The sequence below is a fragment of the Rhineura floridana genome, chromosome 1 (assembly GCF_030035675.1).
Source record: "Rhineura floridana isolate rRhiFlo1 chromosome 1, rRhiFlo1.hap2, whole genome shotgun sequence".
In the NCBI taxonomy this organism is placed as follows: domain Eukaryota; kingdom Metazoa; phylum Chordata; class Lepidosauria; order Squamata; family Rhineuridae; genus Rhineura; species Rhineura floridana.
The window spans coordinates 117222848-117246239 of record NC_084480.1 but is presented as its reverse complement, the minus strand read 5'-3'; the positions used below and the strand labels follow the sequence as shown (position 1 = coordinate 117246239).

At 41.3% G+C, this 23392-nt stretch overlaps 1 protein-coding gene across 10 annotated transcripts in view; it reads left to right on the top strand.

The window, feature by feature from the left end:
- FREM1 (FRAS1 related extracellular matrix 1) overlaps window positions 1–22230 on the top strand; it is a 151110-nt gene extending 128880 nt beyond the window's left edge. For 6 of the 10 annotated variants that reach the window (XM_061630186.1, XM_061630145.1, XM_061630151.1 and 3 more), the window contains 10 exons: window positions 201–330; window positions 1548–1620; window positions 3697–3846; window positions 7542–7771; window positions 10474–10521; window positions 11158–11313; window positions 11932–12054; window positions 16360–16475; window positions 18919–19004; window positions 19703–22230. In XM_061630186.1, coding sequence (XP_061486170.1) covers window positions 201–330; window positions 1548–1620; window positions 3697–3846; window positions 7542–7771; window positions 10474–10521; window positions 11158–11313; window positions 11932–12054; window positions 16360–16475; window positions 18919–19004; window positions 19703–19902 — 1312 coding nt within the window. In that variant the 3' untranslated portion in view covers window positions 19903–22230. The remainder of the gene's footprint in view (window positions 1–200; window positions 331–1547; window positions 1621–3696; window positions 3847–7541; window positions 7772–10473; window positions 10522–11157; window positions 11314–11931; window positions 12055–16359; window positions 16476–18918; window positions 19005–19702) is intronic. The other 4 variants (XR_009763176.1, XM_061630167.1, XM_061630161.1 and 1 more) reach the window with 4 other exon arrangements.
- The last annotated feature ends 1162 nt before the right edge of the window (window positions 22231–23392 follow it).

The following is a 23392-nucleotide window of genomic DNA, read 5'->3' as shown; positions in this document are numbered from 1 at the left end:
GTCCTGCTTCTGTCTCTTCTCAGACCAGTTTCCTCCTTAACACAGTGACACATTGGTAGAAAAAGTATGTTTACACTGACAACAAGCAGGAAAGAAATGTCACTGCCCTTACATTCTTAACTACCAGGAGTTTCTTTTGAATTCCTATGGAGATTTTGCCACATACGGTGTTTTCTTTTTCTCTTCCCACCCCACCACAGATTGGAACTGAAATGGTCTAAAATTGAAATGCAACAGGATGTTTATGAAGTGTGCGAAAATACAGAGATGCTGCCTTTGAAAATCACCCGATCAGGGCACACCACAGATTCTGCCTTTGTTGCTGTGAAGGTAATATTCTCATAAAAGGAGTTGAAATTTAAGCACAGTTTAAGGACACATCTATATTGCAATTTAACTGGAGCTCAGAATTAGAATGTTAATTTGCAAAACTTCTGCAGCATTTTCATTAACCGAACAGTGCAATCCTATACATGTCTATTCCAAGTAGGTCTAACTGATCTACCAGGTGTCAAAAGAACGGACTTATGCAGGCTTTTGGGGTGTGGTTTCATTCCCTAACCCCAATCATGGGGATTTTTGCTTCTGCTACTCAGGGTGAACTTTAATTGTACTATTTTAAAAGTGGCTCCTTACATTTAAAAAAAATTATTACAGCCTTCTTAAGAGTTTCATCTTTATTTGATGGAATATTTGATACAAGTTATAAAAGTACACAAGAATCATCATCCTTGTCTAGCATAGGAGAGTTACACCACTGCTTTTAAGGGAATAGCATCACAGATTATATACCACTTGTCCTGAAAAGGTGAATGCCCACAACCATAATTGATTGAATACTACTTTATGCAAGGGTGTGTGTGTGACAACTGCTTTGATTTCTTCATCCAGTAGCATATTAAATAAACACACATATGTACACGAGAAATGAGGGGAAAGTTACAATTAGCGCTAACTGCTTACCACTTTTAGACCCCTTGACCCGTCTTGTGTCACATTTTATGTATTATTGACTCAGCAAAAAATTGTTTGTGACGCACCTTTTTGAAATATTTTCTGAAATCTCTAAACTAGAACATGAAACTCCAGCTACTTCTTGAGCACGTGGTCAAGAGCTGCCCCTCCACAATCCAATTTCTGGGGCAGGGAGGATCCTTGTCTGTTTGAACTAACCTTTAACTTGCTGTAATAAAAACAGTGTATAGAAATTGCATTTCCTCCTTTTTCAAAAATTTTCCAACAGCAGAATCTGTTCGAAGGCTTTGTTGATACAGAGTCCTATGCCAAACATACTAGATTGTGGCATTCAACCTAATAACATCCTTGCCTTCATAAGACAGGGGGTTACCCCTTTCTGAGATAGGGCCGAGTTTGAGTTGGAGACTCGACAAATTTAGCTATTTATGCTTCCTGTAATGTCACAGTTGCAAATATAGTGGTGGGATCACGCTGATTAATTTTCCTGTGGAGTTTCAGAATGATAAATGCATGCGTCAGGCTGTTTCAACCCCTCATCCTGTGTATTTTCTCACCATTTTCTACCTTAGGTCAATGAAGTGTCTGCTTCTTTGGGAAAGGATTTCACTGTGACTCCTTTCAAACTTATTCAGTTTGATCCAGGTAAGCTCTGGCTCAAAGGCTTAAACTTGAAAATTAAGCATTTTATTGAAAGCGGTGAACAGATAAACTGAAGCTCAGCGCAGACAAAACAAAGGTACTGTGGGTCAATGGTGTGTTTGACCAGGGAGATGGGTTTCACCTATTTCTTAATGGGGTAGCACTACCCCTTAAGAATTGTTCTCATGCCATTAGATCCAGTCTCTCAGGTGGCTTCTGTGGACCTAAGTATATGCTTGTATGCCAACTGTGGAACTAAGCTTATGCTGGTACACCAACCCCGTTTGGATTACTGCAATGTGTTGTGTGTTGTGTTTCCTCTGAAAACTGTTCAGAAGCTTTGAAAGGTACAAAATACTGCAGGCAGATTGACTGGAACCAGGTGTTCAGACCATATCTCATCAGTTTTGATACAACTGCTCTGGCTTCAGGTCCACAATCCAAAGTACTGGTCCTCACCTTTAAAGCTCTATACAGCTTGTGACCAGCATATCTCAGAGACCACTTGTTCCCACATGCACCTGCCTGGCCCCTTAGATCTTCTTTGGAAGCCTTTCTTCAGGACCCCCTGGCATCTGAGATGAGGCAGGGGGTGACGTAACCCAGGGCTCCTTCTATTGAAGGAATACCAGAACAAGCGAGGGGGGGCACATTTTGCTGAAGGACCTCAAGATGCCAGAGGAGGATGAGTGGGGCAAGGGCCTGGATGTCCTGCAGACTATCCTGCAATTGGAGAAGGAAGTTAATGAGGCCCTGCTGGATCTACAGAAGCTGGCAACAAAGAAGGGCACCCCTCATCTGTGTGATCTCCTAGAGTCTGAAATGCTGCCCATCTCTGGACTACTGCCCTCAGAGCAGTATATATATCAAATGTAATTACAGCTCATATAAAAGCTGTTTCATGCTAGACAATAGGCTTAAAACCTTTCATGGACAAAACATCTTCATGTGAAAAGAGAGGCCTGTGTGTTTCTTTCCTGTTTTGTAACCACCCACAAAGGGGGCCAAACCCCATTTCTGTCTTGTAGGAGGTCCATATGGCTGTTGTAACACATTTAAGTGAAACACCATATATATCTGCTCTATGGCATGGGAAGTCTGTGCCAGTATAGCACCTTTCTAGGGTGCTGGCACTGGCACGAGGTCTTTCCATTTGGTAGGGTCAATCCATGTGCTGAGCCACTTGCATAAGCTATGGCAGCTTTGTAGAGACCAGGCAGGTAGGTTTTGAGTGCAACTATTCTACCTACCTGAAGGAGGCCTTAACGGTCTAGGAGGGAGAGAAGCATTGTCCTATGCTCTTCATGTCACACATGTAACCTGCCAGTGTCTTCTCCCAAGGGGTGTGAGAAATTTGTCTGCTCTTGCTCTTTTTGCTTCATTTGAAATTCCTCTGATCTTTTGCCCAAACGAGAACCTCAAAATTCACTTTCCAATTGTGCATGAGGTGAAATTCAGTCCCAATTAAGGCGTTTACCTTCCAATGTGTTTGCTTCCTACAATATTCCTTGGATCTCTTGCCCAAACAGAAGCCTCTAAATTTGCCTCATGTGTAGCAACTCTATTCCTATCTTGATATTCGTCAAGAGGTCTTTTCACATGTAGGTATATGCAGCAGTTAGCATTGTGTGGTATTTGCAACTGAGTCCCTGGCTTTGCAACAAGGTCCTTCACAGTGATATCTGGACACTGAAAGCAGAACTAGTCATGGATGATTGATCATGACAATATTTCAAAACAATAGTGGATTCTCTACAATTAAAATTTCAATATAAGCACTTAAAAAAAATTACATGAAGATCCAGCCCTTCCCTCTGAATTGCACACTATTATTTCACCCTCTGTAGAAAAGAGATTTTTGTTACAGTGTGAATGGAATCATCATTGCTCAGGAACAAATTTGGTCTTTAGTTAGTGTTATTTGGGAAAACCACAGGCGCCCAATCAATGGGCAGGAGCACAATAGTATATACAAGCCAGTCTGTTGTAGCTGTAGACATGTTAATTAATATATTTCTTCGACACCTAGGTTGATTGAAAAAGCAATTAAAGTGTAATTAAAATGTTTACTTCTGGTAGGAATGTCAACCAAGATGTGGCATATAGCAATTACCTATGATGGATTAGAGGAAGACGATGAGGTCTTTGAAGTGCTTCTCATCTCCCCTGTGAATGCTGTTCTTGGCACCAGGACAAAAGCCGTAGTGAAAATTTTGGACTCAAAAGGAGGTACTCTCTTTTGATCTTCTTAATAAAATCTGGAGCAATCTTGGCTGAGAAGCAACTTATTTTTCAACACATAAATGTTTTCGCTAACACTTACCTTCAGATGAAATGCTTCATTCCTTAAAAAAAAAAAAATAGCCTTGACAGTTTCAAATCTTTTCTCCTTTGGCATTTTGTATTCTTCTTCTGCTTAGGAAGCACAGCAAGAAGGGAATCAACGAGAGCAAGAGCAAAAACACCCCCCCCAAAGGCCTTTTTTCCTAATGGATGAGTTTGATTTTTGGCTTGCAGCGTTGCTTTCAAAAGTCCCTGTTGAGGAACTAGTAATGCTCCCCCCACCCCTTTCTGTTAACTGTACAACAACTTTTTCACTTCTTGGACAGACGGTGTTCTCAGGGGAAGTCCTTAATTACTATTATATCCTTCCAAAATGCCATAATGGTAATAACAACATTTGTTTAATGTACTTTATAACAAGTGGTTAATTAAAAAAGAGGTGATGGGGCTCAGACACATAATTTGTTGTTGTTTTTCGGGGAGGAATGCTTTAAGTGTTTGCGCTCCAATCTAGCAAGGGGAGATTCAATGTGTATAAGCCTCTGTAAACAGTTTCTTTGCCTGCCTGGTAATCATGCTCTCATATTGGATCTAATTGTGCATCCATATCGTAATGTGCATCTGGACACAAGATGGCCATTGTGATTCCCATTTGCACTACAGAGAAAGGACAGGGATGTACTGTGCCATCTGTCTTTTAATGGGAATTCCTGTTTACTGTCTGAAATCTGTAGTTATGTACCACAGCTCTAGCTGGATCAGGGACATTAGCTGAAGTTCAGCTACTCTGAAGCATGCATCTCATTTTTGTGCATAAAACTATGTTATGGGGCCCTTTTATATCCTCACCTGGCTGAAGATCATTTTCTATGGCAGAGGGAATATGCCTATGCTCTTCCCTATCTTGTGGAATCCCCTTCCAAATGATTTATAAAAGCAACTCATAAAATGGGTCAGGGTAGGAAACCTTTTTCAGACTGAGTGCCACATTCCCATCTGAGAAACCTTCTTGGGGCCACATGTAAGTGGTAGGCTCGACCAGAGGCAAAAGTGGGTAGAGCGAGCAATGCATGTAAAATTTGCCTTTTGTTTCTACACATGTTCACACACTCCTCTCTTATGTTCCAGCCAGGCAAGGAAGAGGCATTATGAGAGTTTAAGGTCACCTTCCAGCCAGGCAAAAGGATGGAGCAGGGCTGGTGAGGGGTATGGCATGGGGAGAGGTTTTGTGGCTGAGGAGGGCATGTGATCTGGGGAGAGTCCAAAGGGCCAGATAGAAAGGCCTGGAGGGCCACATCTGGCCCCTGGGTCTGAGGTTCTGCACCTCCTGGTATAGGCCTTCCAGTGGGCCGTAAAAACCTAGATATTCCAGGTCACTTTTCCTAACAGTAGAGCTAGTTTTGAGGTCCTAAACAGTCTTAATGGAGTATTGCATAAATCTTTGATGACATGAGCTTTTAAATATCGCTTAATGCATTTTATCTTGTTGCATACACAACCTTGTGTGGGCTATGCTCTAAAAGGCAGCCTAGAAGTACTTAAATAATGTATGTAAGACTTTATGTATTACAGGCTTGATTTGAAGAGCCAGGGTGGTGTAGTGTTTAGAAGTGCTCAGACTAGGATAGGAGTTGAGAACCTCTGGTCCATGGGCCAAAAACACTAAGAAAAGGGAGACCTGGGCTTAGATTCCTGCTCAGGCCACAAAGCTCACAGTTAAATACTCTGAATATGGACCAGTCACATACCCTGAGTTTCACCTACCCCATAAGGTGACATTCAATGCTAGCAATGCCAGCACAAGAACTAGCTCTAGCACATCATATGCTCCTTAAGAAGACCTCCTTGGACCCAGAGGTGTTAAATAGCTATCGCCCAGCAGCAAATATCCCTTTTTGGGCAAAGTGTTTGAGAAATTAGTCCAACTTCAGGCATGCTTGGAGGGGACTGAATATCTGGATCCATTTCAGTCTGGCTTTAGCCCCAGTGATGGCACTGAAGCTGCCGCCCTGGGCTCCTGCATATAAATTAAATAATAAATAAATAATATAAATAAAGCCGCGCTGGTTGCCCTTGTTGATGACATTTGTTGGGAGAAAGAGATGGGGTGTGTGCAACTCTGCTTGTTCTTCTTGATATCTTGGGCTAGATTTGGGGCAACAAACTGAATCCTGAAAAGACAGAGGTGTTATGTGTTCCACGTTTTTGAGTCTAGATGGAAAAGACGGCCTGTTCTGGATGGGGTTGCACTTTCTTGGAAGGAGCAGGTTCGTAGCTTGTGCATACTCCTGGATCCAACGTCATTGGAAGCTCAGATGGCCTTGGCGGTTTGGAGTGCCCGTTTCCTGGTACAGCTGGTTTTCCAGCTGTAAGTCCTTTTGGAGAGGGATGATTTGGCAACAGTACTCCATGCTCCATAATCCAACTTCTAGATTGGATTATTGCAATGTACTCTATGCCCTTGAAGAAGACTTAGAAACTTCCAACTGGTCCAAAATGCAGTGGCCAGATTACACATATAACCCTTGTTCTAAAACAGTTGCATTGGTTGCCAGTTCATTTCCAGGCTCAATTCAAGGTACTCACATTAGTGTTTAAAGCCCTAAACAACTTAGGCCCTCTCAGCTGTTAAGAAAATCAGAGGGGGCCTTCTTGGTAGTTCCACCATACTTAGAGGTTCAGGTGGTGGTGGTCCAGGAGAGGGCTTTCTCTGTGGCAGTCCCTAAGTCATGGAATTCCTTCCTACAGAGAAAGGCACCTGGCACCGTCATTGTACAGTTTTCAGCAAATACTAAAGACACACCTTTTTACCCTAAGCCTTCAGCACTTGAAATGTATGTTTTTAGGACCCCCCCCTATTCCTGTGAATGTGTTTTCATTGTTTTTAATACTGTATTTTAAACTTCTGCACCACACCCTTGAACCTACTGGTGAAGGGTAGGCAATAAATTGTTGTTGTTGTTATGTGCCTTCAAGTCAATTACGACTTATGGTGACCCTATGAATCAGCGACCTCCAAGAGCATGGCAATAAATATAATCATAATAATTCCTCCTCTCTTCCTCCAGCGCATACCCCATGCTGTCCTGAAATCTGTTCTGTTTAATATAACCCATAGAGTTGTTGCGAGGATAAAATGTGTATGGGGAGGGACAGACTCTGAGCTCCCTGGAGGAAGAGCAGGATAAAAATGTAATAAATGTTTCTGGTCTTCCACCTTTAAAGTGAGTTGGAGGGTGATTAATATGCAAATTGGGCCTTCAAGAGCCTGGCTCAAACAATGTTTTGTATGCACAGGGGGAGAAATGTAGGTGGCCATTACTTCCCCATGGAAACCTGATTCTGGCCTGGGTGTGTACTATGAACTAGCCTATAGTGTGTTAGAAATGTAAGATGCAAAGTTAAAAAAAACCAAAACGTTGAATACCTCCTTAAAAGAATAAACTTCTAAAATTGCTTTTCAGACAGCAAATTAAGTACAGAAACAAGGACTAGTTAAAAAAAGAAAAATAACAAATCAACATCAGATGAAAACTCATCTTACTCCTAATAACAAGCTGTTTCATCGCCCACATCAATGTGACCAGCTATCTGTTTTATATAAAAAAAACTGACCATCTGCCATCTTGTTTGCTTTTCAGGTCAGTGCAGCTCATTCCATTCTTCAAGCCAAAACATTCAGAACTTACGGATGAAAGGAACATTGTTTCCAGGCTCCCCTTCATCTTCCAGGCATGGTACTGTTTACTTGGAAGAAATCCTGCTGCCCCCTTCCAAAGAAATGGTAGCGCAGAGACGGGGCAAACTACCGGAATTCAACTTGGTGAATCTGGCAAGAAGCAGGCTAAGAGCCCTTGGAAATGGCAAAACTGTAAGGATCACCTCTCAAATGGTGGGAAGACAGGAATTTGTTCCAAAGGTTGTTTGTTTGTGTGTGTACTTTGTATGAAAAAATCCTGCTTTAATAAGGGTTCATTTTTATTGGTCACTGATTAGAATAGTGACATTCAGAAACAAGAGCACTGAACGTTCTATGTTTGGAACATTGTTGGCCTTGGTGTACACATTTATTTTGTCCTGCTGTTGGTCATACCGATTTTCCTGTTGTTTTTAAGAACTGGAAAGTCTGAAAAATATATTTGACCAGAGATGTCAGTGGGATTGGCATGGGCATTATGAGCAATGATGCCCGTCATGTCACCTTCAACTTTTGGTCAATTAAAAGTCTGTTGCAGGAACAAAGCAGTTAGTGAGGAAAGTGCATTCTAGATATGGCTCTCTTCATGTTTTCTATGCTGATGTCTGCTGGGATTGCAAAAATATTTTTCCTTCCACATATTGGCCAGTTGTGGCCAGAATATATATAATTAGCAGCCTCATTCCCAGCATTATTTGGGAATTCTAACAAAACAAAACAAATCTGTGCAATTATGAAAGGTGGTGTCCAATTGTATCTAAGCACAGACAAAAAGTTGTTCCTTTGTCTAAGGAATGATCATGCAAAATTTGGTTGCAATATCTCAAGAAGTGTCCAAATGCATAGCAAAAAGATAAAACAATTTTCCAAAATTTATAGCAGACTAGTGGAAAATACCCTGCATTGCTCAGCTATTCTAAGAAACCAAAAAACACTGAGGTTTATACATTAATAATGTAATTTGTTACTTTCTAGCACTGGGCACAGTGCCCTTCCTGACCCAACCTGGAGAATATCCAATGAGGATCTGGTCCCAAATCAATTCTGGGGACAGGCCTAATATTTAAGTAGGGCATTTGAAACCCTATATGGTCAGGAGGGCAGCAGGAAAAGGAGACACTGCGTCTCCTCCCCGCCTCCTCCAACCACACTGCAGAGAGCAGGAAGAGAGCAGCACTGCTGGGTGCTGCTTTGCCAGTGCATTCCTTGTGGGGAACACGATGGCGAAGCAGACCTCTGGAGCCGGCGAGATTGCATCCTTGGCGGGTGACTCCTGCAGTACTGCACATGTGTGGCCTGCTTGCCCTCCATTCTTTATTGTCATTGTCCCCAATGTGTCCTGGATTGGTCTAGTATAGGCCCAAGCCGCCCCCGCCACCAGCACCATTGTGCCAAATTGGGCAATCATATCTTTAGAGGCGTACAAATCAGTGCAGTTTGGAATGTTTTGGAACATTTTGATTCAAAATGGCATCCAGTAGTATCAAACATAGGCCAAAACCTGCTCCTTGCTCTTGGGAACAGTCATGCCAAATTGGGTGATGATTATTAAAGAGGTGTCCAAATCATCACAGTTTAGAATAGTATAATCAACCACCTTAGTTCCAAATGATGTCTGATAGTGTCCAAAAGTAGGCCAAAACTTGCTTCTTCATCTGCTCCTCCTCTCATGGGCATCTGGTTGGCCACTGTGAGAACAGGATGCTGGACTAGGTGGGCCATTGGCCTGATCCAGCATATTCCTCTTACACTGAGAACCGTCACACCAAATTAGGTGACAGTCAGAGCTTGGAAAAGTTACTTTTTTGAACTACAACTCCCATCAGCCCAATCCAATGGCCATGCTGGCTGGGGCTGATGGGAATTGTAGTTCAAAAAAGTAACTTTTCCAAGCTCTGGGACAGTATCTTCAGAGATGTCCAAATCAGTGCAGTTTGTAATGTTTCAGTCTGCCATTTTGATTCAAAATGTCATCTGACAGCATCTAAACAAGACCAAAATTGCCTCCTTTACCTCGGGAATGGCCATGCCAAACTGGGTGACATCATCAGAGGCATCCAAATCGGTGCAGTTTGGAATGTTCTGTCTGTCCTCTTGATTCAAGATGGCACCTGAGAACTTCCAAAAGTAGATAAAATCATCTCCTCCACTTCAGGAAGCATCACACCAAGTTTGGTGATGATACCTCAAGAGGTGTTCCATAGAAGACAGGCAGGCAGACACACTACTTACCAAAATACATAGTAGATTTGGCGATTATTAAAAGGTTGCCTTTGCAATGAGAGATTGCTCTAAGTGATGTACAAGATAAAAGTAATCAGTGACAAAACAAATTAGAGGGAGACTGTTTAAAGTGTGTGAACTTGCACTCAAATAAACAAACAAACAAATAAATAAACCCTGCTTTTGGAGTTGGGAATTTTCCCTAGGTCAGATGGGTTAGTACTTGTGTGTACGTAGCCCAGTGAATTTGTTTTTTATGTCCTGACCTTTTTTGCCATGATACATTTGTTTGAGTCAGCTGGATCTGTTTGTTCTATAGGCATTTTCCTAGAGTGCTGCAGCAGTTATGGGTAGAACCTCCTTTGACCTGTGGACAGGTTGGGCACCTCATCCTGCTCTTCCAGTGTCCATTACATGGGTTGATGGACTCTAATCAGCCTTTTTAAAAAAAACAGGACACTCAGGTTGTCACCTCCACTCCCACCACCTTGAAAAAATGAAATGAACTGCCTTCAAGTCGATTCCGACTTATGGCGACCCTATGAATAGGATTTTCATGGTAAGCGGTATTCAGAGGTGGTTTACCATAAAGTACAAAAATAATATTCTGCATTCAGAAATGCTGTGAGCATTTAGTCTACTTTTCCTTTCAGATTCGTCCTTCTTCCATGTTTAGAAATGGCACCAGTGTCTTTTTTAAAGTAAGAATGTGATTGTGTTGCTACATAAGGCTCATTTTATTTATTCCTTATGGTGTTATATCTTTATTACATATATATCCTGATTAGCAATTGTGGCTGTGCTTTTTCTATATTTGAAAATATATACTATTTTACACTTTTATTTTTAGGCCCAAATTACACATGATGGCAGTGTTTTTAAACTGGCTCTGCCACCAGTCATGTGTGAAACAAGTGAAGGCCTAGCTTTAGCTTTTTTAAGAACAAACAAGGTATGTTATGAGGAGAGCAGGGATGCTCTCCCTGCCTACTTCTTATATTCTCACAGCCCTTCCCCCAGATGTTTTTCTTCCAGCCAGGCTACAATATCAGAAGTGAATCTGGTTTGAGGGAAAAGTGATATCAGGATAGGCCACTGTTTTAGCAACTCCCACATTTGTATGCCCTTCCTGCTCTTAAAATTGGATCCCCACTCCATTTAATGCATGACTGGGAACAGACCCAGTTTAAACGCATGGTTCAGCTGCCATCACATGTAATTTGAGCCTTATACAAAACTCTTTTTTTGGTTCTATGACTAAAACACCTTTGCAGTTAACTGATAAGGAATTGTCCTTTCTCTCCATCTGGTGGTGGTGGTTGTTATTTCTCATCAAGTACCATGGGATGGCAGTGCTCAGAGTGGATGAAGACAACCCATTGCCTAACAAAAACAAGATGGCAGCCATGTCAGTAATTAATCAAAGGGAGCCAAGGAAAAATGTGGTTTCCCCCAGAAAAATAGAAGTTCTGCAAACAGACTCCAACATTCCAGTATGATATTAAAATATTTTACTCCCTGTTTGTTTATGCTACCGTACATGCTATATTCTGGTAAAGTTTAAAATAAAAAAGATTACTACTTAAGGAGGACTGCACTCCCCCTACATTTAAAGCACATTGAAAGCAAATTATTTCCTCCAAATAATCCGAGGAAGTATAGTTTGTTACATGTGCTGGGAATTGTAGCTCAGGGAGGGGAAAACTACAGTTCCCAGGATTCTTTCAGGGAAATAATGTGCTTTTAATATGCTTTAGATGTATGTTGTGTATGCAGCCGTCTTCACCTCCCTCAAAGAGATATATTTTGAGAAGAAATTGCTTGGCTTAAGAAAACAGTAAAAGCAGTAAAGTTGTGGAGAATATTGCAAGGTAATTATTTAAAGACCTTCAAAAATAAATCTTCACGGATTTATTCAGTGATGTCATTTTTGAGACAGTTCAAGCATCTGTTAGCAAAAATTTCTTCAGCACCATTTAAAAAAATCCGTGTAGAACATTAGAATTACAAACTATAAGAGATAGACTTGCAACACTGGTTTTATGAATGTTGGAGACCTAGAAAAAATGAACTGTTTTATCTCTCTTTCCAAATATTCCTTTGTTTTTCAGGGTCACATCCTTTCCTTTCCAAATAGATGTACACCAGATTTGAAGGGTCTCTTGCATTATGAAGGAAAGAAGATATTTCAGTGTGATGGTATTTCCTGGATGCTATGGAGTTACACAGACAAGGTAGCAATCTGCTCTTCAGGATGTACATTTATTTTTTAAAGTTTTGCAGAAAGAATACACAAAGTTTATGTTTGTCTTAAACTAGCTTGTTTTTAGCAAAGCTAAAGCTGGATTGTAGAGGCAGACAGACATATAAACTGATTTAATGGATCCATTTGGTTATGGTTCATTTGTCCATCTGTCCCATTAAGTGTCTCTGGCACGAAGTAGTACCTAGTAGTGGCCAGTGTAATGGGGCAGAGCTCCCCTCCTGACACCAGTGTTGCCACAGCTTATCTGGATGGGGCTGGGGTCAGGCAACGCACCAGAAAAGTCAAGGCTCTTTGGACACTGGTGTTTCCACCAGTGTGCCTGTGCACCTCCAATCTCCCTGTCACCCTACCTCACCCCAGTCGCATCCTGGTAAGCTGCAGCAGTGCCAGGAGGGCAGGTCCATCGCTCCACCATGCCATACCAGCTGCTCCTGCTATTTCCTTTGCAGAATTACTTGTGACCTAGAAAACATGATTTGCTCTCAAAGACTTTTAATTGCTGAGAACAGCAAAGAGAAAGGTAAGAGATGGATGAATCATGATCTATAACAGGGGGATGGAGATGATAGCTTAAATACCGATCCAAAGACAGAGGGTTGTAAACGCAAGGCTTTGAAGGGTACAGGAGACACTGGGAGAGAGAAAGGGATGCACGGCAAAGCTCACGGTATATTAATGGAAGAATCCAATCAGGACAAAAGAGACTTCTGGTGTCTATATACCAACGCGCGGAGCTTGGGAAACAAGCAAGAGGAGCTTGAAGTCTTAGTGCATCAAGGCAAATATGACTTCATAGGGATAACAGAGACTTGGTGGGATGACTCCCATGATTGGAATATAGCCATACAAGGATATAAACTCTACAGAAAGAATAGAAGCAACAGAAAAGGAGGGGGAGTAGCGTTATACGTCAAAGACAAATACACCTCTATGGAAATCCAAGAAAGCGAACAAAGTGGTCTGGTAGAGACCATTTGGGTAAAAATAAATGGAGAAACAAATAAAACCGACATGGTAGTAGGTGTCTACTACAGACCCCCTGGCCAAGAAGAGGTGGTAGACGAGGCCTTTCTCAAACAAATCTCTGAAATCTCAAGGAGGCAAGAAGTAGTAGAGATGGGGGACTTCAACTACCCAGATATCTGCTGGGAGACAAACTCTGCGAAGCACAAAACCTCCAACAAATTCCTGATGGGCCTTGCTGATAATTTCCTCTTTCGAAAAGTAGAAGAAGGAACAAGGGCATCGGCAATCCTGGACCTGATCTTAACTAACAGGGACGAATTGGTCACGGGAATTAAAGCGGTCAGTACCTTGGGGGAAAGTGACCACGTAATGCTGGAATTCGTGATTCTGGGGAAAGCCAAAGAAGAATATAGTCAAATATGGACCTTGGATTTCAGGAAAGCCGATTTTAGCAAGCTCAGGGAAATGATGGGTAGGATCCCGTGGCTAGATAGACTAAAGAAAAAAGGAGCCCAAGAAGCGTGGGAGTTCATGAAGAAGGTATTACAAAAAGCGCAATCGCAAACAATTCCAAAGAGGAAGAAAAACGGAAGACATCGGAAAAAGCCAATGTGGCTACACGAAAGACTGGTGGAGGAGGTAAAAATAAAAAAGAGCATGTATAAAGAATGGAAGGACGCATCACCAAGGAAGAGTACCGACAAGCGTCTCGGGCTTGCAGGAATAGCGTAAGGAAAGCTAAAACCCAGAATGAGCTGAGGCTGGCGAGGGAAGCGAAGAACAACAAAAAGGGGTTTTTCAGATATGTTCGAAGCAAGAGAAAGACCAAGGAAACCGTGGGACTGCTGCTCAATGAGAATGGCAAAATGTTGACAGATAACAAGGAAAAGGCAGAACTGCTCAACGCCTATTTTGCCTCCGTTTTCTCCCAAAAAGGGAACAGTGTGCAACCTTGCATCGGTAGCAATCTCAGTAAGGGGTCGGGATTGCAGTTCAAGATTGATAAGGAGATAGTCAGGAAATACCTAGTTAACCTAAATGAGTTCAAATCTCCAGGGCCTGATGAACTGCATCCCAGAGTATTGAAGGAACTTGCTGATGTACTCTTGGAACCTCTTGCCATCATCTTTGAGAAATCCTGGAGAACGGGAGAGGTGCCGGAGGATTGGAGAGGGGCAAACGTCATCCTGCTCTTTAAAAAGGGTAAAAAAGAAGATCCGGGGAATTACAGGCCGGTCAGTTTGACTTCAATACCGGGAAAGATATTAGAACAGATAATAAAAGAGTCCATTGGCAACTATCTAGATGACAATGCTGTGATTAGTAGGAGCCAGCATGGGTTTGTCAAGAAAAAATCCTGTCAAACTAATCTCATCTCTTTTTTTGATCGGGTCACTAGCTTAGTAGATGGTGGAAATGCTGTAGATGTCATCTATCTAGATTTCAGCAAAGCGTTTGACAAAGTCCCCCACGACCTTTTGATTAGCAAACTGGTCAAATGCGGACTACATGGAAATACTGTTAGGTGGATTCACAACTGGTTGGAAAACCGTACTCAAAGAGTGGTCGTCGGTGGCTCTGCTTCGGACTGGAAGGAGGTTTCGAGTGGAGTGCCACAGGGTTCTGTCCTGGGGCCGATACTCTTCAACATTTTTATCAATGACTTAGATGACAGGGTGGAGGGAAGCCTTATGAAGTTTGCGGATGATACGAAACTGGGAGGGATAGCTAACACAATGGAAGACAGGAATAAAATCCAAAGGGACCTGGATAGACTAGAAAATTGGGCTGAAATTAATAAAATGAAATTCAATAAAGACAAATGCAAGATTCTGCATTTAGGCCACAAAAACAAAATGCACGGGTACAGGATGGGAAAAACCCGGCTTAGCAGTAGTGCGTGTGAGAAGGACCTTGGAATTGTAGTGGACCCAGCAGTGTGATGCTGCAGCAAAAAAGGCAAACGTGGTTTTGGGATGCATAAACAGAGCTATAGTTTCCAGGTCGAGGGAAGTAATAGTCCCACTATATTCTGCATTAGTCAGGCCTCATCTGGAATACTGCATTTAGTTCTAGGCGCCTCGTTTTAAGAAAGATATAGACAAGTTGGAGCGGGTTCAGAAGAGGGTGACGAGGATGATAGCCGGTATGGAGAACAAGTCTTATGAGGAAAGGTTGAAGGAACTTGGCATGTTCAGTCTGGTGAAGAGAAGGCTGAGGGGTGACATGATTGCACTCTTTAAGTACCTGAAGGGCTGTCACATAGAGGAGGGTACAGATTTGTTCTCTGCTGCCCCAGAGGGTAGGACTAGGTCTAATGGTTTTAAGTTGCAGGAGCGTAGATTCAGATTGGACATTAGAAGGAACTTCTTGACAGTAAGGGCAGTTCGGCAGTGGAACTGACTGCCTAGGGAGGTGGTGGGATCTCCTTCGCTGGATGTCTTCAAGCAGAGGCTGGACAGCTATCTGCGGGAGATGCTCTAGCTGTGGATTTCCTGCTGTGAGCAAGGCCCCTTCCAACTCTATGATTCTATTCTATGATTCTATGATGTAAGTAGAAAGAGGGAAATGGTTTCACTATAGAAACCATTTGCCATTTTAGTTCCCAAGAAGTTTATATGGAAACTGAAGCAGCACTTTTAGCTAATGATATTGATGAAGCGTATACTCACCTAGCACAGAATACCAGCATCCAGTTTATAATTCTTGCCTGAATTACAAAATAAGGTTTTGTTTGTTTTAGCTTTGAGTATAATCCATACACTCATATGCAACAGCAGCACCCAAACTGTCAGGGACCAAGGGAAATGTAGTTTTCCCAGAGCACTTTTTGTATGCATATCTCAAACAACCTCAAAGCTACATGTCCCAGGGCTACTTGCACTTGGGATTGCTGCTAAGCATGCTGATGTCCATACTAGGGACTCAATGCCCTTAGAAAACTTCATTTCCCAGGATCTCTAGTGTCTGGGGCATTGCTGCAGCATTCAAGGCAAAAGGGAGAATTGAGGCCGCAAGATCTTGTTACTGCTAGGGTAAGAAACCAAGCAGTGGTGGAGGATCCTGGGGCTCATAACAGGAGAAGAGTGGGTTGAACCCCTCATTGTGCTCCTGCTGATATCCTAATACCATTGGGGGAACAGTGGGGCCCAAACGGTACAATTCAGTTGGGGGGGGGAGGTATTTTCTGAATTTTGTGAAATAGCTCAGCTTCCCAAGCCCAATTCTGAACTGAGCTGATTACTACTTTCAGAAGGTGGACACAATCAAGGAAATGATTCTGAAGTGAAGCTATATTTAATTCCAGGGTACTAACATGAAAGCCTGTCCTCCTGGATGGACCCATCACGATGGAAGCTGCTACGTCCTGATCATTGATCCAAAAGTCACTTGGACTGTAGCTGCTCGGATCTGCAGAGAACAGTAAGAAGCTGTATATTTGTATATCCTTCACTCAGATCCTGTTTTGACCACACCAGTGTGTGACTATAGAAATGATATTCTTCCCAGTAAAAGTTAACATCAAAGTAAGATCTATTTTTTTAAGCTGGGTTTTACAAATGTCTTATTGCTTTGAGGTGTTAGGTCACTCTAGCACTTTAGAAATCCCACACAAAATATGTTTTTAATGTTTATTCTGTCTAGGTAAAAAGCCCTCATTTGTTCAGTTGTTAAGAAGAGCATCCTAAACATTTTAAAAATCAGAATTTCAGTTCCAAAAATAAGACTACATGGGGGAATACAATGAATTCGATATAATTGGGCCATACTAGGTTTGGAAGAAGGGGCTCTGTTGACTGTCCCATTTGGGGAAACACTGTAAAAGCCTTTTCATATTTGGAAAATAATGTCTTCTTAGAAAGTCTCAGAATCCTTGTTTATTGCTAAATATTAAGAGTAAGAGGAGAGGAAAGCCTCAAACTTCATTGGAAGAAAACCAACGCAAATTATAGCAATCCCTGCAGTAAGTGCAGGGGCCATATCATCAATGGTCTATTGTTTTTTGGCATTAAATGGAGAAAATTATCTACCCACCAAAAAAAGGGAAAATGAATTGCAGATCATTTCCACTATTTCTTCAGACAAAAGTCTGTGCAAAATGAATTAACCTGAGCATGTGTCTGAAGGTGCCAATACTTACAAAACTAGGATTTCCCATAGATGAGTTATAGGCACTGAGATATACTCCACTAGGAAGTTTTCACAGTAGCTAGCAACTCAAAAGATGGCCCACACTCATCTTGGATGGGAACATAAGTTCAAACTAAGATAAATCAATGTAAATACTGAAAATGGGAGTCAAATCAATTTAAGGGACAAGGACTTGAGTATTCTGCTTGTAGTATGTTTTCTGCTTTAGTGTCTGCACAGTGTGCAATGTCCACTTCCAAAATAGTGCCTTAATTTAAGTGTGTTGATGGTGGTTGTAGTCATAAGCACCCTTTCTAGGGAATAAGCCCCTTATCTCCCCATTTCCCTATCTCCTTTCTTTTCATTTATCTTGTTATGCTCTTTATCCTGATGCACTTCCTGGGTAATATAGGTTAATACTTTTACAAGTGCCAGTTCCGCAAATTGAAGCGGTCCAATGGGCACATATGGGGTAAAGCAGAGGTTTCCAAATTGTGGTCTACAGATCATCCGTAGACTGCAAGCTTTATTCTGAATATAATTTCTTAACTAATGTGTCTAGAACCCTGGTTAAGTTTTGTGATCAGATATTTTGGCTTTTTCTTTCAAGTGCAATTTTTGATCATTTCTTGTCATTTACATCATGGTGTTAAATATTATTGTGTGCCGCCCCAATCTCTGAGAGGTGTGAAACTTCCAGGGGTTCCTGTACTTACCCAGGGTTTGGTTTCCTTGGAAAGAAGGTCAGCAGAGACTATGGTGTCTTATAGGATATATGGTTTTTATTTACACATATTCGCAACCTGAGCTTGGAGGAGTTTATAGCATTATCAGTCCATCAGATCTTGGTCCCCATTGCCCATGGCTTTGGGGGTCCAGAGAGCAAGCTAGCCTCTCTGTCTCTAGTTCCCAGCCTTTCCTCTGACCAGACTAAAAAACACATGCCTCTCCTTGGCTCCAGGATGGGGGAAAGAGGGCCCCTCCCCTGAAAAGAGTTCCAATAGCTCCCTTTGGATATGCAGACTGACCGTTTAATAAGTCCATTTAACTCACAGGCTAGCTTAACAAAGGAAACTAGTCTGACCAGTAAAGCATGTTTCTTGCTTGCATATCCCAACTTCAGATAAAAGATCACAGGCTTGAAGGCGACACAAAGAAACCATCCATCTCATCCTTCAATCCCATAACACTACATTATGTGGAGATGCATTCTGTTGAAGACTTATTTCCAAGTAACGATTTGAGAAGTTATGTTGGAATGCAGTTAGGAAAATTGGATCCAAATTGTTCCTAATATGAGCAGAAGGTTCTTCTTAAGTGGGAAAAGACGTTTGTCTGCGGTTTCTCCCCTCCTATGCCACATGCCAGATTGTTCTCAAGGGGCTCTGACCCTCAGGAGTAGGTTTGGCAAGGATGCAAGGGGCTTTAGTGGAGAGGAAGGGTGGTAAAACCCCATTCCGTCAGCGAAGTTCTTCTTGCAATTTATTTGACCAAAGCCATTATAGTTAAGGCACAGTGTTTATCAGAACTTGCCTCCGTATATTTGCCTCCAGCATGCAGCACTGCCATACAAAATAGCCTTCTCTGTATTGTTCAAAAAGGCATTTTAGTGACTCTCAGTTTTGATATCCATTGTTCATAAGCTCTTTGTGATATAATAAACATACATTACATGTTAATCAGCAGAACAGATGCTTCTTCTGAGTTTAACCCCCCCCTCTTTTGTTGAGCCTAGGTACCATGGCAGTTTAGTAAGTGTTGCTTCCAAATCTCACATGCGGTGGCTATGGGACTTCAGTGGAAAGAGACCTTTTTGGATAGGTATGTATGAAATAGAATGCTACTTTTCAGCCTCTGGCCTACATTTTCCTCCAAATATGTAGCAACAAATATGAAGTATTTTTCTCATGTTCTTTAGGATGATAATTTTCAAATACTATTATTTTAAAACATTTTCACACTTAACTCATATTTACCAATATTCCGTGGAAGGTGAATTCCTTTTTTCTCAGCTTTCTGGCATGGGACTTCCAAGCCCACCAGCTCTGTCCTTGGAGCTCTTAGTTGGTTTGGCCTCTCTCCCAGCCAGTTTCATTCTTCTGGAGCATCTCCCTCCTGCCCTAAGTGCTCATGGCTCAGCTTCATATGGCTCAGGATCTTATGAGGAGCAGCCCATAAGCAGATGGTATCAGAGCACAGGCCAAGGGTCAGTAGCTATAGCTAGTTGCTGCAGTTCCCTGCTACAGGTACCAAATCAACTCTTAAGGCTTCTTTCCTAATCTAAGTATTTATTCCTAGCTTATAATTTATAAATTATAAAGCAGAGTTTATAGTTGTAAAATACAGCTGCCCCAAACCAAAAGCCTTTCCTTGGGCGTGGCATAAATAAGCAAACTAAGAATGTACTGAAATGGGACATGAACAAGGAAACTAAAAATATTTGGGAGATGCAGGTCAATTTGTTTTGAACACTTTGTCAGTTCTATGGCTGCCAACTTGTACATTTAAATTTCTTATAGGCTTCAATGATAGAAGAAATCCAGGCCAGTTTGAGTGGAATAATGGAGAACGTGTTGCTTTCACAAACTGGAGAAAAGAATCACTGCATCTTTCAAAGAAAGGAAGGAACTGCATTTTAGTACAGCAGCGGGGAAAATGGCAAAGAAAGGACTGCAGAAGGGGCAAAGGGCACAACTATATATGCTTCAGGAAACTATAAAGAAAGTTGATGTTCAGATGCAAGCCTGGCCTTATTGTGCATAATAAACAATTTATTTATAACCAGGGTTGTTAAAAGGGTTCAAATATAGGGAGTCAGGTGACCTGTTTGCAACAGGTTTTATATGGAGGGGTTCAAATGTGACAGGGAAAACTGTTACACTACAACTAATTTCTCTCTCCCTCTTTCTAGTGTGTGTGTTATGTTGGGTATGACTGAAGAACAAGCTTTGTTTGCCCCAGAGTTCCTTTCTGCTATGCCTCTTTCAAGAAATACAAAATAAGAAACAGCTAGACAAGTAACTGGAGAAGAGCTCTGGGGTGGACAGAGACACTGTGCCATATGTGACCTGCCCTGTCTTTCCTGGACAGGACATTCTATCGCCCACAAGCCTGCATTTCATTGGTTTTGAAAGGGAAACAGAACAACATTCTGCTGTTCAAAGATTATAGAAGATACATAATGCTAGCTACAGAAATTTTGGAACTTTAAGTAAAAAGTAAAAAAAAAACACATTTTATTGACATGCAGAGATGGGAGATGGAAACAAGAAAATGGTTCCCTCTTTTGAATGTGCCACCTAAAATGAAGGGGTTATGTTGCCTTATGATATAGGAATACACCTGAGGATGTAATGCTTCTATGAAATTTTAAAATGTTAAATTCTTATGGTAATTGAAACTTAGTCATAGGTACTCTTTCAAATGGAATATGGAAAGAGCTCTAATTGTAAGTCCTTATCATTATAGGTCTGAAGTGAACTGCCTGCCAAGTTTTCAGCATGAAAGAATCCTAGCAGAATTTTTTTTTAAGTGATACACTATCATAACCAAGAACGTAAGAGCTCCTTATACGCTTGGGCTCATTCTGGGTGGAAGGGGAGAATAAAAATTTAATAAATAAATAAGAAGAGCCCGGCTGGATCAGTCCAAGGGTCCATGTAGTCCAGCACGCTATTCTCACAACACTACTCCTCTCTGCCACACTGCTGTGTCTTTGGACTAGGATTCTTTAACAGTGCAATCTTCTACAGGTTTATTCAGAAAAAAAGTCCCACTGAGTTAAGAACATAAGAGCCTTGTTTGGATCACGGCAAAGGCCCACCTAGTCCAATATTCTGTTCTCACAGTGGCCAACCAGATTCCTTAATGGGAAACCTGCAAACGGAACCTGAGCACAACAGCGCTCTCCCCACCTGCGATTCCCAGCAGCAGCTATTCAGAGACATTACTGCCTCCAACAACGGATGTAGAACATGGCCATCATGGCTAGTACCCACCGATAGCCTTATCCTGCATGAATGTATCTACCTATCTATCTTTTAAAGCCATCACTACCTTTTATGGGATAGAATTCCCCTAATTAACTGTGCACTGTGTGAAGAAGTAACAATCCAAAGTTTTGTTGGTATGTTACATTTCTGCCTCAGTCATTCTTCACTTGTGCTCTATCCCCCCTCCCCCACTCTCAAGGGCATATCTTGTATTTCTAGTAAGAACTACGGAAATCTGATTCTTAGAACTCATACTTTTCTTTTCACTATAATGTCAAAAATGTGGACTGCAGCAAGGCATAGTTAGAATTACCCCCATAAGAAACACCATCAACAGAATTTGGAGGACAAAATTCAGGAGACCGCCCCTTTCCAAGATACACGTGACAAGCATTAAGGCCCTAAAGATGACCAAGCTATTCCAGATGTGTGCTCTGTTGGTCATCTGCATCATCCTATTAAGTGCTAAGAGATTTTACCACACATCAACAAGCAATGTGTTGTACAGTGTGAAATAAAATGCTGATCTGCTTCGGCTCATTATGAGAACTTGGCGATGCATAAATGCCCTGATGTACTGGAAAAGGGGAAAAGAGAAGAACAGTTTAAAAAAAAGTTATAAACCCACAACTCATCAACACATCAGCAAGCCTTTAATATGTAATATCTTAAAAGGGCTGCAAATTGCCCATTGGAAATGTGATTTGCCCATTGGAAAAATATGATTTCCCAGAAGAAAGTGAAAAACACCATATTTAACTTTGGCCTTAATAAATATGTAATAAGAGCTACATAGTTACAGGTTGTTATTCATAAATATGTATACAATTGTGTTTCTTCTTAAGGTCATTCAAAAGAAGATTTATTATTTTTATATGTGCACATTCTTTCCTGAATGCTGGAGAAAATGTTATGTTTATCAACTATGTGGTTTGGTTTTATTTAATAAAAGGTGCTAATCAAATTTGTACCCCTAAATACAGCATGCTATATGCACCATGTACGTAAGACCTAAATATATAGTGTTAATAAAAAATACTGTTACAAATGTTAAATGTATTTTGACTATAAAGTTATAGTATTTCAAAATTCCAGAGTAAATGCTGTTTTGATAGAGTCCACGAAAGCATATGGAGTTACACATAATTTGCAAACATACCACTGAGACCTGCAGCTTCTCCACTGCAAAGTGAAGGAGACAATGCAACAGGGGAGGTGCTTAATCCTTCCTCTTAACACTCATAATTCCCCAGCTGAGTCTTCCAGATGCATGATCGCCTTGTCAAGTGGACAAAGCAGCTGCATGCAGGGTGGGTGGGCAGGCTGCAGTAAAAAAGAAGAGGGGCAGGAAAAGGGCTAAGAATCTCAGTGCGCAAACCAGGGAGAGGAGAGTCCTCAAGGGGCCAAGGCCAGATGACACTGCAGAATTGTTGAAATATTAAAGATAATTTATTACAGCCCAACACGTTTCAGGTTATCAGAAAACCCTTTGACAAGGGCAGTCTGTAAACAGAGTAAATAAATGCAACATCAAATTAAAATTCTTGAAACTGTTACAAAACAAGTAAAAATATCTCATTTAAACAACACACTGCATTGTACTGGTATACATATTATAAAACAATTGGGAGGGGACAAACAGAAAATGATCAATATTAAAAGAAAAACACATATATCTTAGGGAGGCTTAGAACAAATTTCTCATAAAATTGAAAGGTACAATTCAAATAAGCAGCTATTTCAGAGGATGTGGCAATGTAAAAACACATTCATATAGGTAAAAAAATCAGTCCAGGTGATTTCATTTTCTGGGTTCTGGGTTATTTTATTTACAAGCAAAGTGGAGGGTACACTCATAAATAAATTTACATGGTGTTGCAAAACAGCCTATTGCCTAGGCAAAGGCAAAATAACTTTTTGGTCCTATTTTCTTTGTTGTAGCTGCTTCTAAAAATTGTATGCAGAAGCATGCTACAACAGAAGTGCAACACCTAGGTCTTCATTCAGATCTGTGGAGCATAAACTTCTCAACTGAAGTATCCAAAACAATTCCCTTTTTAAGAAGATCTTATCATTTACACAGGGCACTTTTCCCAATGACCAAATGAACATGGCAGCATGTTCATGTGCCAGAAAATGGGCCACTAGGGGACAGCCAACTCTTATTTCAGATGCTACTCAAGTGTTCACTAATATGTTTTTTTAAAAGGTCTTTTT